General features: G+C 34.2%; 1 protein-coding gene across 3 annotated transcripts in view; it reads left to right on the top strand.

The window, feature by feature from the left end:
- The first annotated feature begins 11,156 nt into the window (after positions 1-11,156).
- Positions 11,157-17,014, top strand: part of LOC128238376 (uncharacterized) — a 20,843-nt gene continuing 14,985 nt past the window's right edge. For 2 of the 3 annotated variants that reach the window (XM_052954234.1, XM_052954233.1), the window contains exon 1: positions 11,157-11,275. In XM_052954234.1, coding sequence (XP_052810194.1) covers positions 11,264-11,275 — 12 coding nt within the window. In that variant the 5' untranslated portion in view covers positions 11,157-11,263. Of the gene's footprint in view, positions 11,276-11,686; positions 11,814-17,014 lie in introns of those variants that run through there. The other variant, XM_052954239.1, reaches the window with a different exon arrangement.

The following is a 17,014-nucleotide window of genomic DNA, read 5'->3' as shown; positions in this document are numbered from 1 at the left end:
TGTAAAGACTACTGTAGAGAACAGAGTTAATGCCAATGTAAAGATCATTGTAGAGAACAGTTAATGCCAATGTAAAGATCACTGTGAGGAACAAAGCCAATGCCAATGTAAAGATCACTGAGGAACAGAGCCAATGCCAATGTTAAGACTTCTGGGAGAAACAAAGTTTATGTCAATGTAAAGATCACTGTAGAGAAAAGAGTCAGTGCCAATGTAAATATCACTGTAGAGAACAGAGTCAATGCCAATGTAAAGATCACTGTGAGTACGATGTTAATGACAATGTAAAAATCACTGTGAGACACAAAGCCAATGCCAATGTAAAGATCACTCTGGAGAACAGAGTTAATGCCAATGTCAAGACTAATGTGGAGAACAAAACAACGCCAATGAAGACATCACTGTGAGAAACAGAGCCAATGCCAATGTTAAGATCACTGTTAGGAACAGAGTCAATGCCAATGTAAAGATCATTTTGGAGACTAGGGTAGTTAATATAAATTTAAAGTACACTGCGAGGAAAAGAGCAAATACCAATTAAATTACTACTGTGGAGAACAGACCCTATGTCAATGTAAAGATCGCTGTGGAGAACAGAACCAAATGTCGATGTAAAAATCACTGTGAGGAACAGAGTCAATGCCAATGTAAAGATCACTGTGGAGAACAGAGTTAATGCAAATGTAAGATTACGGTGAAGAACAGAGTCAATGCCAATGTAAATCTCATTGTGGAGATCAGAGTTAATGCCAAAGTAAAGATTACTGTGATGAACAGAGTCAATGCCAATGTAAAGATCACTGTGAGGAACAGAGCCAATGCTAATGTAAAGACTACTGTGGAGAACAAAGCAAAGCCAATGTAAAGATCACTGTGAAGAAAAGAGCCAACGCCAATGTAAAGATCACTGTGAGGAACAGAGTCATACCCAATGTAAAGATCACTGTTAGGAACATTGCCAAAGCCAATGTAAAGATCACTGTGATGAACAGAGTCAATGCCAATGTAAAGATCACTGTGGGGGAAAGAGCCAACGCCAATCAAAAGATCACTGTGAGGAACAGATTCATACCCTATGTTAAGATCACTATGGAGAATAGAGTCAATGCAAATGTAAAGATTACTGTGAGGAACAGAGTTATGCCAAAGTAAAGATCGCTGTGGAAAACAGATTGTATGACAAATTGTACGACAAAGTAGGGCAAAAATGCCCCGGCTATTACTTTAGCGAATTATTATAGTAGTTACTTACATCTTTTAAAATATGTATTTTGGTAATCGAATATTCGAATATTTGATCGAAAGAATTACCGAATATTCGAATATCAGTTTTGCCATTCGTTTGCATCCCTAATGACAATGTTAAGATCAATGTGACAAACAGATTCAATGTCAATGTAATGACCACTGTGAAGGACAGAGCCTGTGTCAACGTCAACACTACTGTGGAGAACAGAGTTTATGTCAATGTAAAGATCACTGGGATGAACAAAGCCAATTCCAACGTAAAGATCACTGAAAGGAACAGAGCCGATGTCAATGTAAAGACTACTGTGGAGAACAGATGTAAAGATCACTGCGAGAAACAGAGTTTTATCAGTGTTAAGATCACTATGAGGAACAGAGAAAATGCCAATGTAAAAATAACTGTGAGGAACAGAGTTAATTCCAATGTAAGGATCACTGTGGAGTTAATGCCAATGTAAAGACTACTGAGGAGAACAGAGTTAATGCCAACGTTATGATCTCTTTGAATAACAGAGTCAATGTCAATGTAAAGATCACTGTGAGGAACAGAGTAAATGCCAATGCAAAGATCACTGTGAAGAACAAGGACACAACCCATTTAAAGATAATGCTACGTATAGAATTATGTGAAGAACAGAACTAATGCCAATTTAGAGAGTCATGTGAAGACTACTGTAATGAACATAATTAACGCCCATGTGAGATAACGCCAATGCCAATGTAAATAGTTCTGTGAAAAACAGTATTAATGCCAGTAGAGAATACTGTGGAGAACGGAGCTCATGCCCATGTCAAGATTACTGTGAATAATATAATTTATGCCAATGTTACTGTGATTAACAGAGCTAATGCCAATGTAAAGATCGCTGTGAAGAACCAAGCCAGTTAAATGCCAATGCCAATGTATAGTATATTGTGAAGAACAGAAGTAATGCCAATGTAAAGATTCATTTATAGGTTACTGTGATGAACATTGGTAACGCCAATGTTAAGATAAAGTTATAACAGACATAATGCCAATGTAAATATTACTATGAAGAACAGAATTATTGCCAATGTATAAAGTAATGTGTCGAACGGACATAGTTTAAATGTGAAGATTCATGTAAAGACTACTGTAATGAACAGAGTAAAGGTTATGTGGGAAACATACTACATGCCAATGTAAAGACTACTGTAAAGAACAGAACTGATGCCAATGGATTACTATCAAGAACAAAATAAATACCAATGTGAAGATTACTGTGAAGAATAGAGTGAATGGCAATATAAAGATTATGAAGAACATAAATGATGCCAATGTCAAGAAAAATGTGAAGAACAGAGTTAATGTCAACTTAAAGATCACTATGAATAACAGTGTAAATTCAAATGCTAAGATCACTGTGAAAAACAAAGCCAATGTCAGTTTAAAGATAATGCCATTGAAGATTGAATGCCAAAGTTTACGCCCATGTCAAAATGAAGTGAAATACAAAGTCAATGTCAATGTAAAGATTTACTGTTTAGAACAGAGTTAATGCCAATTTAAAGAATGATGTGAAAACAGATGTATATAATGATTTGACTAGCGGAGTTAGTGTCGTCAATGTCAAGATTCATGTGAAGAGAACTGTTATATTTAAAGTCAACGCCTATTAAATATTAATTTGAAAACAAACTCAAAGCCATTGCAAAGATTACTGTGCAGAACATAATTTATGCCAATGTAAAGATTACTGCGAAGAACATATTTTATGCCAATGTAAAGATTACTGTGAAGAACGAAATTTGTGCCAATGTAAATAATAATAGATAGAACAAAGCCATACACAAATCATGCATAATGACAATTTTTATGAGTATTTGAAGAACAGATTTAATGCCGATGTAAAGATTCATGTATAGACTCATGTGGTGAACAAAGTAAACGCCAATGAAAACCCCCCAAAAACAGAGATACTGTCTATGTGAATACTACTGTGAATAACACAGTGAATGCCAATGTGAAGATCACTATGAAGAACAGTGTCAATGGCAATATTAACATCACTTTGAAGAACAAATCCATACAAGTTTAAAGATAATGTCATTGTATAGAATAATGTAACGAACAGAGTCAATGTCAATGTAAAGCTTCATGTTCAGACTTCTGTGATACACAAATTTAACGCCCATTTAAAGATATAGTGAAAAAAAGACTTAATGCCAATGTTAACACGACTGTGAAAACCAGAGTTAGTGCCAAGGTCAAGATTACTGTAAAGAACAGAGTGAGTGTCGATGTCAAGATTCTTGTGAAGACAACTCTGATGAAGAATTAAACGCTTATGTAAAGATGGAGTGACAGACAGATTCAATTCCAACGTAAAGACTACTGTGAAGAATAGAGATAATGTCAATGTTATCATAAATGTGAAGAAAGAATTGTTGTCAATGTATAGAATAATGTGTCTTACAGAGTTAATGTCAATGTAAAGATTCAAGTGAAGTCTTTTGTTATGAACAGCGTTAACGCCTGTGTAATGATTAAGTGGAAAACATACTTAATGTCAATGTTAAGGCTACTGTGGATAGCAGAGCTAATGCCAATGTAAAGATTACTGTGGAAAACAGAGTTAATGCCAATGTAAAGATTTATGTGCAGACTACTGTGATGATCAACGTTAACGCCAATGAAAATATAAAATAACAAACAGAGTTGGTTCAAACATTTTATTGAGCAAAATGTATCAACATTTCAATACAAATGCATAATCAAATTTCAGGATTGGAACGGTAGAAATAAACTAATAGAGTTCCTTTCCCTGTTAGTTACAATTAGCATTTGAGGCGGATACTAGTGGAGTTATAATCATATTAATGTACAAGCTCATATTGAATAATGTTTAAAATTTAGGCAATTGAATGATAGACGTTAAATGCAAAAACATTTATTTAAGAAAAAAATCTTTATTTTAAATTAATCAACTGTATTGAGGTAGAAAAAATATAGTATGAGAAAGAACGAAGAAGAAAAGAAGGAGACAAAGTAAAAGATGTGTTAGTGTTGGTGGTTTGAGTCGATCACTGGCTTTCAAATCTTTTTGACAAATAAATAAAACGATGAACTGCATCAAACAGAGTACTATTTTGCTCTTCAGTCAGTGTGTCATCACCATATAGTAAGCAACGGAGGGTAACTTCAGTTAGAGATTGAACAGTATTAAACATATTTTGCCTTTGTTCAGTAAAGAGAGGACAAATAAAGAGATAGTGGTATGTAGTCTCCTGTCTTCCACACATGCAAAATGGTGAGGGAACAATATTTTTAACATAGAGATGGTGATTCGGGGAACTACAATCGTTGCGTAGGCGAGTGTGCAGGACCTGAAGCCGGCGTTTCCCGTAATAAAATATTCTAAGTGTTTTGGGCTTATCAGAATAGAGGTATGATTTAAAACCAACGATATTGTTTATAGCCTTTGCGTCAACTGGAAGAGAATTCCATGCAGATATTGTAGAAGGTAGGAATTAATTCATATACAAAGATGTGCGGGCTCGGAAACTAGATATATTGGATGAATTTCTAAGTGTTCTTGATGAAGCTTGTTCTACTGTCTGGGGAACCAAAACCGACAAGTAATCTGGCGTAAAACCATTTTTCATTTTAAAGAAGAGAAGAAGTTTGTGTTTCTCGCGTCTAGTACTTTAAGTTTCCCAACCAGATTCAATTTGTAGTAAATGCAGAGAAACAAGCCTAGTACAACCAGTAACTATACGTGCACATTCGTTTTGTATTTTATCCAGTTCGTCTTTTTCGTATTGTGTACAATTATCCCAGATAGCATCTGCATACTCCAAGAGAGGCCTAATAAAGGAAAGAAATATTACCTCCAGAGACCGCCTATCAAGTAGATAACGAAGACGTTTCATTATATTAACTCTGGACCAGGCTTTATCTTTGATGTAGTTAATATGAGCATGACAACTGCAATCACCAGAGAGAAAAATGCCAAGGTGTTTGTGAGATTCAACAGAAGGAATAGCTGTGTCGAACATATTCACTGGTGGGTGAATGGGTTTATTTCTTTTACGAGATATGACCATTGATTCTGATTTTGATGGATTGAGCTTAACGAGCCATTCGTCGGCCCAGAGAGATATTTTGTTAATATCATTCTGTAGTTTTAAGGCTGTAGACTGAGGGGAGTCGACAATAACAAAGAGACTCGTATCATCCGCAAAAAGGTTTATATTTGAATCAACCTCCTTAACAATATCATTGATGTATACGAGGAACAAAAGAGGACCAAGAATTGATCCCTGTGGGACTCCAGCTTTAATCTCAGATAATGAGGAAGTAGCTCCTGGAATTACAACGCGCTGAGACCTATTTCCTAAGTAATTGGAAAACCAAGACAGTATACGACCAAAAAGTCCTGCTTGTTCAAGTTTGTACAATAGGCCACGATGCCAAACCTTATCAAAGGCTTTACTTTATCGAAAAAGACAACTCTTATTTCAAGTCCATCGTCGAGAGCTTGACAAAATGTATTATAGAGATAAGTTAATTGGTTAACAGTAGAGTCACCGGGCATAAAACCTGATTGGAAACTGGTAAAGAAGTGTGAATCACGAAGGAAATTAAATACATGTTTAAATACAATTCTTTCAAAGACCTTTTCCATTGTATTAAGAAGAGAGATTGAGCGATAGTTAGAGGGGTTTAAAGGATCACCTTTTTTGAAGACGGCGCAGACATTTGAACATTTCCATTCTAATGGCATAACCGAAGAATTAAGCGAAACATTAAACAATTCACATAAAGGTTGGCTAAGTTGGACAGATGCTTCACGTAGGATACGATTATTAATGCCATCTGGGCCCGATGCTTTACTTGTCTTGAGACAATCAATTGCATCCTGAACCTCTGATGGTAAAATGATTTAAGGATTCTAGTTTTTCTTGTTCAGCTCTAATTTCATGTTGGGGAACAGCTTGACTAGAGTCGTCAACGTATGCTTGGCGGACAAAAAAGTCATTGAGAATATCCGCCTTATGTTGTTCATCCGTAATAAGTTCACCATCAAGTGAACTGACTAGTGACGGAATGCCCCTTGATGTTGTCGGAGTGATAAATGATTTTAAAGTTTTCCACCAGTCCTTTGAACTGAGCTCACTGGATTTGAGATTCAAAGCAAGTTTATCAAAATAAAGTGATTTAGAACTACGAACAAGAGCAACTACTTTCTTTCGCAAGCTGCGGAACCTTGTCCAATGTGTCGGATTGTTTGAGCTTTTAGCTTTTCTAAAGGCACGTTTTCGTTGCCGGATTTTTAATTTAATGCTAGCGTTCATCCAAGGAGGTTCATTTGGATAAATATTTACTGCCTTGCTTGGAATACAACTGCCGGCAATATCAGTAATAGTTCGTGTTAGATTAGAGGTAAACAGGTCTATATTAGCATTTCTAACAGTTGTCCAATCAGTATCCGAAAGCTTCTGTCGTAATTGTACATAATTGCCATTATCATATTTCCATACTTTACGATGAGATAACTTCTGTACTGATTTTTGGTATCTAAAAATTCTAAATACAGGGCAATGAAATCGAATGTTTTGCTCGAGAAAAGGCTCACCAACACCACTATGGACAAGGGAGTTTGAGTTAGAGACGAATAAGAGGTCTATAATTGAGGACGAATGCTCAGTAAAATGTGTTGGTTCTGAGATACATTGCTCAAAGCCAAACTGCTGTGATAGGGAATGAATCTTACGCCCTGAATTATTAACTTGAATGTCAAGATTGAAATCACCTGTTACAATAATATCATCAATACCGCTTTCTCTCGCCAAGCCTATTGAGTTTTCAATGTTATTAAAGTAGTTGTTACCTGAATTAGGAGGTCGACAGAAGACACCAAGCAGAATACGTTTAGTTGTGCGGATCTTAATTTCCAACCAAAGACACTCGATATCATTTAATTCTAAATCGTTTCTTCTTTTAAAATTGATACCTTCTTTGATATAAGCGGCAACACCACCATACGAATCACCGCAACGATCTCGCCGGGCCGGTCGCGAAAATCCAGGAATAAGAATTTGGTCGTCTAATATTGAAGAAGCTAACCACGTTTCCGAAAAGGTAAGAATATCAAAGGAGGCTAGCTCAGTTGTAAGTAAATCCAATTTCGGTAAAAGACTTTGAATATTGTAGTGTATAAGGGACAGGTAGTTTGGACTACACAAAAAAAATAAAGATTTATGTGTAGACTGCTGTGATGATCAACGGTAACGCCAATGAAAATATAAAATAACAAACAAAGTTAATGCCAGTGTTAATATTACTGTGAAGAACAAAATTAATTCCAATGTAAAGATGACAGCATAAGGACAGAGCTATTGTCTATGTTAAGATCAATGTGAAGAACAGTGTTAATGTCAATGTTTAGACTTCTCTAAGGAACAGAGTTAATGCCAGTGTACGGATATCTGTAAATAACATAGCTAATGTCAATCTAAATATAACAGACTTAATGCCAATGTTAAGATTGCTGTAAAGGCTTTTGTTTAGTAAAGAGTTGATGCCAATGTACGGATTTCTGTGAAAAACATAGTTAATATAAATTTGAACATAACAGTTTAAGAACAGAGTTAATGCCGATGTAAAATTTACTGTGAAAAAAAGAATAACGAATAATGCCAATGTAAAAACACTTTGTTAGTTCAAAGCTGATGCCAAAGAAATGAATGACTACTATGAACATCAACGTTAATGCCAATGTAAAGATCAAAGGTGAAGAAACGAGTTAATGCCAATGTAGCGATATGTTTGTTTAACAAAGTAAATGTCAAGATTGCGGAGAAAGAACAGATTTATTTCCAATGTAAGACTACTGTGAAGAACACTGTTAATCAGTGGTTGATTTCTATGAAGATGCACGATGGAACAGTTAGTGTGTAAAAACAGAGTTGATTTCAATGTAAAGATCATAGTGAAGAATAAAGATAATGTCGATGTAAATACTACAATATAAGAACAAAAATGATGTCAATGAAAAGATTCCTGTAAAGAACAGAATAAGTGTCTGTGTAATGATTTCTGTTAAGAACAGAGTTAATGTTTATGTAAAGATTTCTCTGAAGAATAGAGTTAATGACATCGGACAGATTTTTGTAAAGAATATAGTAAATGTAGATCTTTATATAACAGCGTAAAAACAGAGTTAATGCCAATGTAAAGTTTACTGTGAAGAACAGAATTACGAGTAATGCCAATGTAAAACATACTTTGTTAGTTCAGAGTTGATGGCAATGTTAAAGACCACTGTGAACAACAACGTCAATGCCAATCTAAAGATAAAAGTGAAGAAAAGAGTTAATAGCCAATGTAACGACAAGTGTGAAAATACAGAGTAAATAACAAGATAACGGTGTGAGAACGAAGTGAATGCGAATGTAAATACTGCTGTGACGAACTCTGTTATTTGCAATGTAAAGATTACTTTGGTGAAGAAAGTTAACGCCAATGGAACGATTAGAGTGTAATAACAGTGTAAATTTCATGATAACCGCGTTTAAACAGAGTTTATGCAAATGTAAAGCTTACTGCGTGAGAACAAAGTAAATGTCAATGTAAAGACTACTGTGAAGAACAGAGTTAATGCCAATCTAAGGATTACTGTGTAGAACAGAGTCCTTGTCAATGTGCAGACTACTGTTGAAAACTGAGTTAATGTCAATGTAAAGACTACTACGTAGAACAGAGTTAATGTCAATGTTAAGACTACAGTCGAGAACAGAGTTAATGTCAATGTAAAGACTACTGTGAAGAACAAAGTTAATGTCAATGTTAAGACTACTGTTGAGAACAGAGTCAGTGTCAATGTTAAGACTATTGTGAAGAACAGAGTTAATGCCAATCTAAAAATTACTGTGTAGAACAGAGTTCTTGTCAATGTGCAGACTACTTTTGAGAACAGAGTTAATGTCAATGAAAAGACTACTGTGTAGAACAGAGTCAATGTCAATGTAAAGACTACTGTGAAGAACAGAGTCAATGTCAATGTAAAGACTACAGTTGAGAACAGAGTTAATGTCAATGTAAAGACTACTGTGAAGAACAAAGTTAATGTCAATGTGAAGACTACAGTCGAGAACAGAGTTAATGCCAATGTAAAGACTACTGATAAGAAAAGGGTTAATGCCAATGTAAAGACTACTGTGAATAACAGAGTTAATGCAAATCTAAAGATAACTGTGTAGAACAGAGTCCTTGTCAATGTGCAGACTACTGTTGAGAACAGAGTTAATGGCAATGTAAATACAACTGTGAAGAACAGCGTTAAAGCCAATGTCAAGATTACTGTGACAAATGGAGTTTATGTCAACGTAAAGATTAATGTTGAGAACAGAGCTAATGCCTATATAACGAGTAGTGTATAGAACAGAGTTAATACCAATGTGAAATATTTCTACGAAGAACAGAGTTATTGCCAATGTTAAGATAACAGTGTAAGAATAGAGTTGATATCAATGCAAAGACCACTGTGAAGAACATAATTAATCCCAATGTAAAGATGACATCATAAGAACTGAATTAATGACAATGTTAAGATACTTGCGAAGAACAGAGATAATGGCAAAGTTAAGATTACTTTGAATAACAGAGATAATGACAATGTTACGACTTCTTTGAAGAATATAGATAATGGCAATGTTAAGACTACTTCGAAGAACAGAGCTAATGGCAATGTTACGACTACTTTGAAGGACAAAGATAATGGCAATGTTAATACTTCTTTGAAGGACAAAGCTTATGACAATGTTAAGACTTCTTTGAAGACTAAAGATAATGGCAATGTTAAGACTTCTTTGAAGGACGAAGCTTATGACAATGTTAAGACTTCTTTGAAGACTAAAGATAATGGCAATGTTAAGACTACTTTGAAGGACAAAGTTTATGACAATGTTAAGACTTCTTTGAAGACTAAAGATAATGGCAATGTTAAGACTTCTTTGAAGGACAAAGCTTATGACAATGTTAAGACTTCTTTGAAGACTAAAGATAATGGCAATGTTAAGACTACTTTGAAGAACAAAGATATTTAGATGACTGTGTAATAGCATCAACAAACAAAAAATTATATACTGATATCAGAGTTCATATTCGGGCAAAATTAGCCACATAAGACGCCTCTTTAAGTTATTTCTTATGTAAATGAATTTGAATGACCTACAAGTGTTATTATTTCAAACAAAGCTCAAGTCCCTAAAGTATTAGTTTCCTGCTGCTTGTAAATTAAATTAGCCGAAAATTCTACCAGTTCCCTTTGATGTCACGCTCAAACGAAATGTTAAACAATATAATTTAATGCATTAAACTTATTTTACAAGGTACGGGGAAGCTTGACAAACTAACTGCTTGTAAACATAACGAAATAATTGTATTTTATCGTTCAGTATACGCGTATAATCGTGTATAAAATTTCAAGGCGAAATTAAGTGTAAAATAATTGGTTTTATCAAGCGAACTCGATAAGAAAAGCATTCTTAATATAATTCATTTACAAAGTTTTATACTCCGGCCTGACCTATATTCACCTTATTTCTCTCCCCAGCAACATAATTCAATGCAGAATCAAGTTTCACTCGTATAATACAGTTTACATATGTGAATAATATTTGTGCTTAACTATAATTGCAATAATAATGGCCCGTTATTTCCTCTAGTATGCTAAACTGAAGAGTTTGGAGCGTTATTGGACCATGTTTATAATAATATTGCTTAACAGAAACGCGCTCATGTAATATCAAATCAATATAGAATTATAGCCTGGTCTATCTAATTATCCCGTACGATGCTAAATGGAATTCAGTGAAAAGATACTGCATCTAATAAAATTATTATGTTCGGAGCGGTCGCTATAGAAACGGGCAATAGATGGGGCAATAGTTTGGAAATTTGAAACGGGACGTTTAAAGTAAAAAAGAGCATTGATTAATATTGTAGACGGCTGCGGAGCTCGGAGTAGGAAGGACATCGGATGCATGGATGCATATGGAGGTAGGTTCTATCATCGATAATTATTGATCGCAAATAATCGTATTGGCATTATTAATGCTTTGATTGGAAATATGTATTAACTTATGCTTTCTCATCGTACCAGCACGGGTAAATGGTTTTGTTCAGTGGCGTATTTATTGCAAATAATTCTATTGGCATCAATAATGTTTAAGATGGAAATAAGATTGTTTTATATTTTAAGTTAAAATCGTACCATATTGTTTTACAATGTACTTGACACATGAGTGGTCATTACTTTCGAATTGTAGTTTGTAATGGAGTTATTAAGAAAACTGATACTTACAGAGTGTTCTTATGAGGAAGAGCTTTTTTTTAAATCATTTATTAAATTGATAATCAAATGTTATTACAAAGTATATTTCTGTGCTCAGCGCTGATGTGATATTACAATGCTAATGTTGATGATTGGGAAATTATTGACAATGAAGTTGTTTTTAATTATATGATTCATGGAGGAACGGCTGTTACGTGAAATGATATTTACAATTACCATCGTTTATGTACCGGTACAAATAAGGTAAAAGTTGATAAACAATAGGTACTCTGTTAAAGCTGCACTCTCACAGATTTACCATTTTTACAACTTTTTTTTATTTTTTGTCTTGGAAAGAGCAATTTTTTTCGGTAAATATCTTCAAACCAATGATATAAGATTGCTGACTAAAAATCAGATCGTAGATTTTCATATTTTTGTTCGAAAAGTGATTTTTTGTGGCCTACTAACGGTTTAAGAAAAATGCATAAAACATCATTTTTTTTAACTTAAATACAAATATCTGCGATCTATTTTTTGTCAGCAGTCTTTTTTAACTGGTTTCCATGGATTTTCGCAAAAAAATGGTACGTTCCAAGACAAAAAAATAAAAAAAAAAATGTCAAAACGTTCAATCTGTGAGAGTGCTGCTTTAAAAGAGGATCGTTAATAATAGTAAAGGTTTATAATATGATAGATTTATTCCTCAATAGTTGTAACATTTTGAGTAAGGTAATGATTGAGCGGGAATAATCTTGTCAAGCTATCATACAGAATGGTGCACGAGTAAAATGTATACACGTGCATTAATTGATATTAAAAATCAAGAGGAATGTTAATAATTGATATATTTTTTTCTTCCTCCGAATTTCATTTTCTCAATTAAGATACTGAAATTGTTTTGAAGAACTGAAATAAGTTTACTATTCTTTTGTAATACCGCTTGAACAGGTCGATTAAGACAAACTACCAAAAAAAAAACATAACCAATTCAAGATGCATACATTACAGTAATTAAATTGTCTATAGTGTATCTTAATGATTGCTACGTTTATGATTTTCAAGTATTTACGTATACGCATTTTTTGTGAAATTTGAGAGAGAAAATGAGAAAAATAGCAAAATTTGTAATAAGAGTATATAACAAGCAGTTTCAACGTGTATAATGATATTCCCAGGTTCGTAACATACCATATTGCCATTATGTCTGCATTTTAAATAATAACCTAGTTAGCCTCTAGGAAAACAGTGCTCCTTTATATCTGGAATGGATTAAATTTTCACGGTTATTTTCATTTAATTTATGTACATGTGTATTTGATTTCACCAGAGGATGTGGCTGAAACCAGGTTTTAAGATTTAAATTCACTGTAATCAAAATTATTTCCTACCGTATTTCCCTTTAAAGCTGCACTCTCACAGATTGACCGTGTTTACACCTTTTTTTTAGTATTTGTCTTTGAGCCAATTTTTGCGTAGATGTCTTAAAACCAATGATATAAGACTAGTGACAAAAGATGAGATCGCAGTTTTTCATATTTACGTTCGAAAATTGATGTTTTATGGCTATAACTTAGTATAAGCGTTACTAACACTTTAAGATAAAATAAGTTTTCGGCAGCTTTCCAAACAGTTGAGATCTGTTCTATTGCGAGTTATCTTATATGACTGTATTGAAGGCATTGGTACCAAAATTAGCTGATTCTGAGACAAAAACTAAAACAGGTCAAAACTGTCAATCTGTGAGAGGGCAGCTTTAGTTAAAGCCTTGGACATAGGCTGCCTTTTTATTAGTGGCGTTAAAGGCCCATTAGCTAAAGTTTGAAGTATTAAAATTATCTGAAATTTTGGAGTAAAAACAAAATCAACAAAAGTAAGGTAAGAAGTAGAAATGAAATTAATTATATACATAAACAGTTTACGGAAAATCAGAAAAGTAAAGGAGGAATATTGCTTTTGTCTTTGTATGTTTTTTTTAATACTAGGAGTTTAAGCCAGGTAATATAAAGACAGGGTTCTGGTTACACACCACCATTGTTATTCCCTATATGATTCAATGTAAAATTATAATTTTTAGACAACATTTAAAGGCATTTCGAGCGAATGCAGGCTATGATAACCACATATATTCTTAAAGAACAAGCTTTAAATTACCGTTTAAGCCAATAAAAAAGGGGGGTCAAGTTATTCCTAAGAAAAATCACTCCACTTGAAAAACAAACTTTAAAAATTGCACCGTCCGCCATGACAGTTCTTCCAAAATGACCTTTCAACTATAGGGCAGCGGTTTATGCTTTAATCTCTACTCTCAATGATAAATCAAGCAAGTATAGATACTTAAGGTATACAAGTTTGAGGAATAATGATATTTTTTATTTACAGTGTATTGAGCATGTGAAAACATGTCTATCAATCATAAGAACTTTTTTTTATTGAGAATTTTCCACACAACGGAAGTACATATGACGTAATGGTGACGTCATTCCTATTTCTACAGAATTGGGACAGGGTGCTAAGGAAGAAACAATTATATTTTATCGGGCAGTGAATAATTTGAACATTGAATTTGACCAGAAATGTAAGGAATTGTATTTAATTTAAGTCATAGTAGGTTTCATTTGCCAAATATGTAAGGTGAATATGTTTTTAATCAAAGCAAACGAAATATTTGACATTCTTGGGCACTGAATTACTTGAAGGCAGGAGGGTGCACATGCTGGTCTCCATGAGGGCAGAATGGTGCTTCCAAAGAAAGACAGGGTACAGCACCCTTCCATAATTCTGAAGCTTAGTTCCTACGTTAAAGGCCAATTACCTCTAGTTTGAAGTATTAAAATCTTCAGATTTGAAAAAAAAAACCCAGCAAAATTAAGATAAGTAATAGAAAAGAAATAATTATATAAATAAACAAATTAAGGAAATCAGAGAAGTAAATGAGGAATATAGCTATTGTCTTTGTATGGTGTATTTAATATTTAGGGGTTTAGCCAGGTTATATAAAGGGCAGGATAATGCAGAAAAGGGACCGGATGCTAAGGGAGAAAAATACACATTGTGTCGGGCTGTGAAAAATGGGATCTTAGAAATTTGAAGGTAAATGCTAGGGACTGTGCCTAATTAAAGTTAATAGTAGGGTTTAAACTGCCAAATATGTCAAGTTTGTATGAAGTTATAACCAAATAAGAAATATATAAGCATTTTACCCTATTTAGGCAGAAGGTAACACATGCTGGTCTCCAGGAGGGCAGAAGGGTGCTACCAAAAAAGGACAGGGTGCAGCACCATTCCATAACACTTTAGCTAAAACCCTTATAAATATTATTGTCGTCAGCAGCCAATTGTATAAATCAGTTTGGTCAAAGTTATCCAAGATATTTATTGATTGGTCAATATTTATCCATTAATAACTACTCACAAATCAAATTGTTTTAATGAGTCATCAAGCCAAAAGATAACCTGTGTACAACTTATTAAAGTTAAGTACGATCTCCTACTAGGCGACCAAAACTAGTGAACGTTACAGGTTTAACGGTATGATGAACGGCATGGTGAATAACCGGGTGACCCCCCCCCCCCCCCACCTCCACCCCCACTCTGTCCCTCCCTGCGTACGGAATACTACTTCGTTGTGTACCTCAATCCCGCGTACTAAATAATGTTTAAGGAGTTTCGTTGAACTGTGTAACGAAAAATGCTATTTTTGTAGTTTTTGCGCACTGTGTACCACCGCACTGAGTCCCGATTACTCTAAAGGCCTCTAAATACCGCGTACAAAAAAGGGGGGTTTAGACTTAAAGCTGCACATTGAACGTTTTGACAACTTTTTTTTATTTTTTTTGTCTTGGAACGAGTCATTTTTTGCGAAAATCCGTTAGAACCAGTTATTTAAGAGTGTTGACAAAAATGAGATCGCAGATTTTTATATTTAGGTTCAAAAATTGATGTTTTATGCATTTTTCTTAAACCGTTAGCCTAAAACATCAATTTTCGAACGGAAATATGGAAATCAACGATCTGATTTTTTGTCAGCAATCTTATATCACTGGTTTGCAATTATTTATGCAAAAAATTGCTCTTTCTAAGACAAAAAAAAGTTGTAAAAATGGTATATCTGTGAGAGTGCAGCATTAAAGCTTTGTTCCGCATGGTTGAGTCTGACCCTTGACCCCCTTCACATTGAGGTCACCATATTCCCTTGTTGCATCTTATTACCGAACGCCTAAAATAAATAGATAAATACCGCGTACTGAAACGGGAGTTTTAGACTTATACGCTTTGTCCCGCATGATTGACTCTGACCCTTGAGTCTTGACCTCTGAGGTCACCTGCTGAGTCTTATTACAGAACGTTTAAAATAAATAGATCATGAGGGGACGTACCATATCACTGTTGGACGCAGACCGAGTTATGTTGCAGACGATACACATAATCACACAATATACAAAATTGATATGTACTATTAAAATAGACGTCTGTTTCAGTTATTAATGATTATCAGTTGAATATTGATCTGCTGTAACTTTATTGTATGTATTAAACAGGATGGCACCATGTGTGGTGACTTTATCTTGCGTCCATCAACCAATAATATAGATTTTTATGATTGGTTTTGTTTTTTGAGTCTGCAAACAAGGTCAAGGACAAGGTACAATATATTTATTATAAATATACTAGTATCTGAAAGTTAGACTCGATGATTAATTCGTACAGTTTTTATATTCTAAAGAAAATATCTTAGAGTATAAGACTACAAGATGCAATTTTGTAAATCGTTCGACTCGCCGAAGGTCAAGGTCACACTTAAGGTCACATTTTTATTGTGATGCCTGTGACCCAAATTTAATAATATTGAACTCATTATTCATTCGAAAGGGTTTTGTTTGCTGATTGTTTTTATATCTATACCAATGAAAACAAATGCTGATTAGTAGTTAAGGCATCCAATTTCGGTCTATACTGAAGAGGAGAACACTATTGACAATGTTTTGGGGGCCATTTAAGATTTTTAGTCGTAACAGTATGTTTAAACGTCACAGATGGCAACACATTGATTTCTTTTATTTCCTAAACTTTGTGTTCGTTTTTAATACTAGCCACATGTCTGTCCACAGATATAAGCATTAGATAACAAACATATGACATTAAGATTATTTCAAATTACGACTAAGAGCCTCACTTTCGTTTTAAAACCGACACTCTGGCGTCAATTTTAGGGGAAATACGTCTTTGGAGAAATAATAAAAATACAAAACAGCGGAAATGTTTTGAATAAGTTTGTACGAGCTAAGCCACAAATTCTCTTGTTTATAAATTATTTAAACATTTTCACAGAAGCATCGTTTTTACTGAGAATGATAATTGATGTGTGGCAGTTTCAGCATTTTCTTTATGGTAGAGCGATGTTGACTGCTCAGATATGCGATAATATTTCCACGCCGAGAAATATCTCTGACAATTTAGTGCAT

This window comes from Mya arenaria, chromosome 6 (genome assembly GCF_026914265.1).
Source record: "Mya arenaria isolate MELC-2E11 chromosome 6, ASM2691426v1".
Lineage (NCBI taxonomy): Eukaryota > Metazoa > Mollusca > Bivalvia > Myida > Myidae > Mya > Mya arenaria.
Note: the sequence above shows the minus strand (reverse complement) of the source record. Positions and strands in the feature narration are given on the sequence as shown.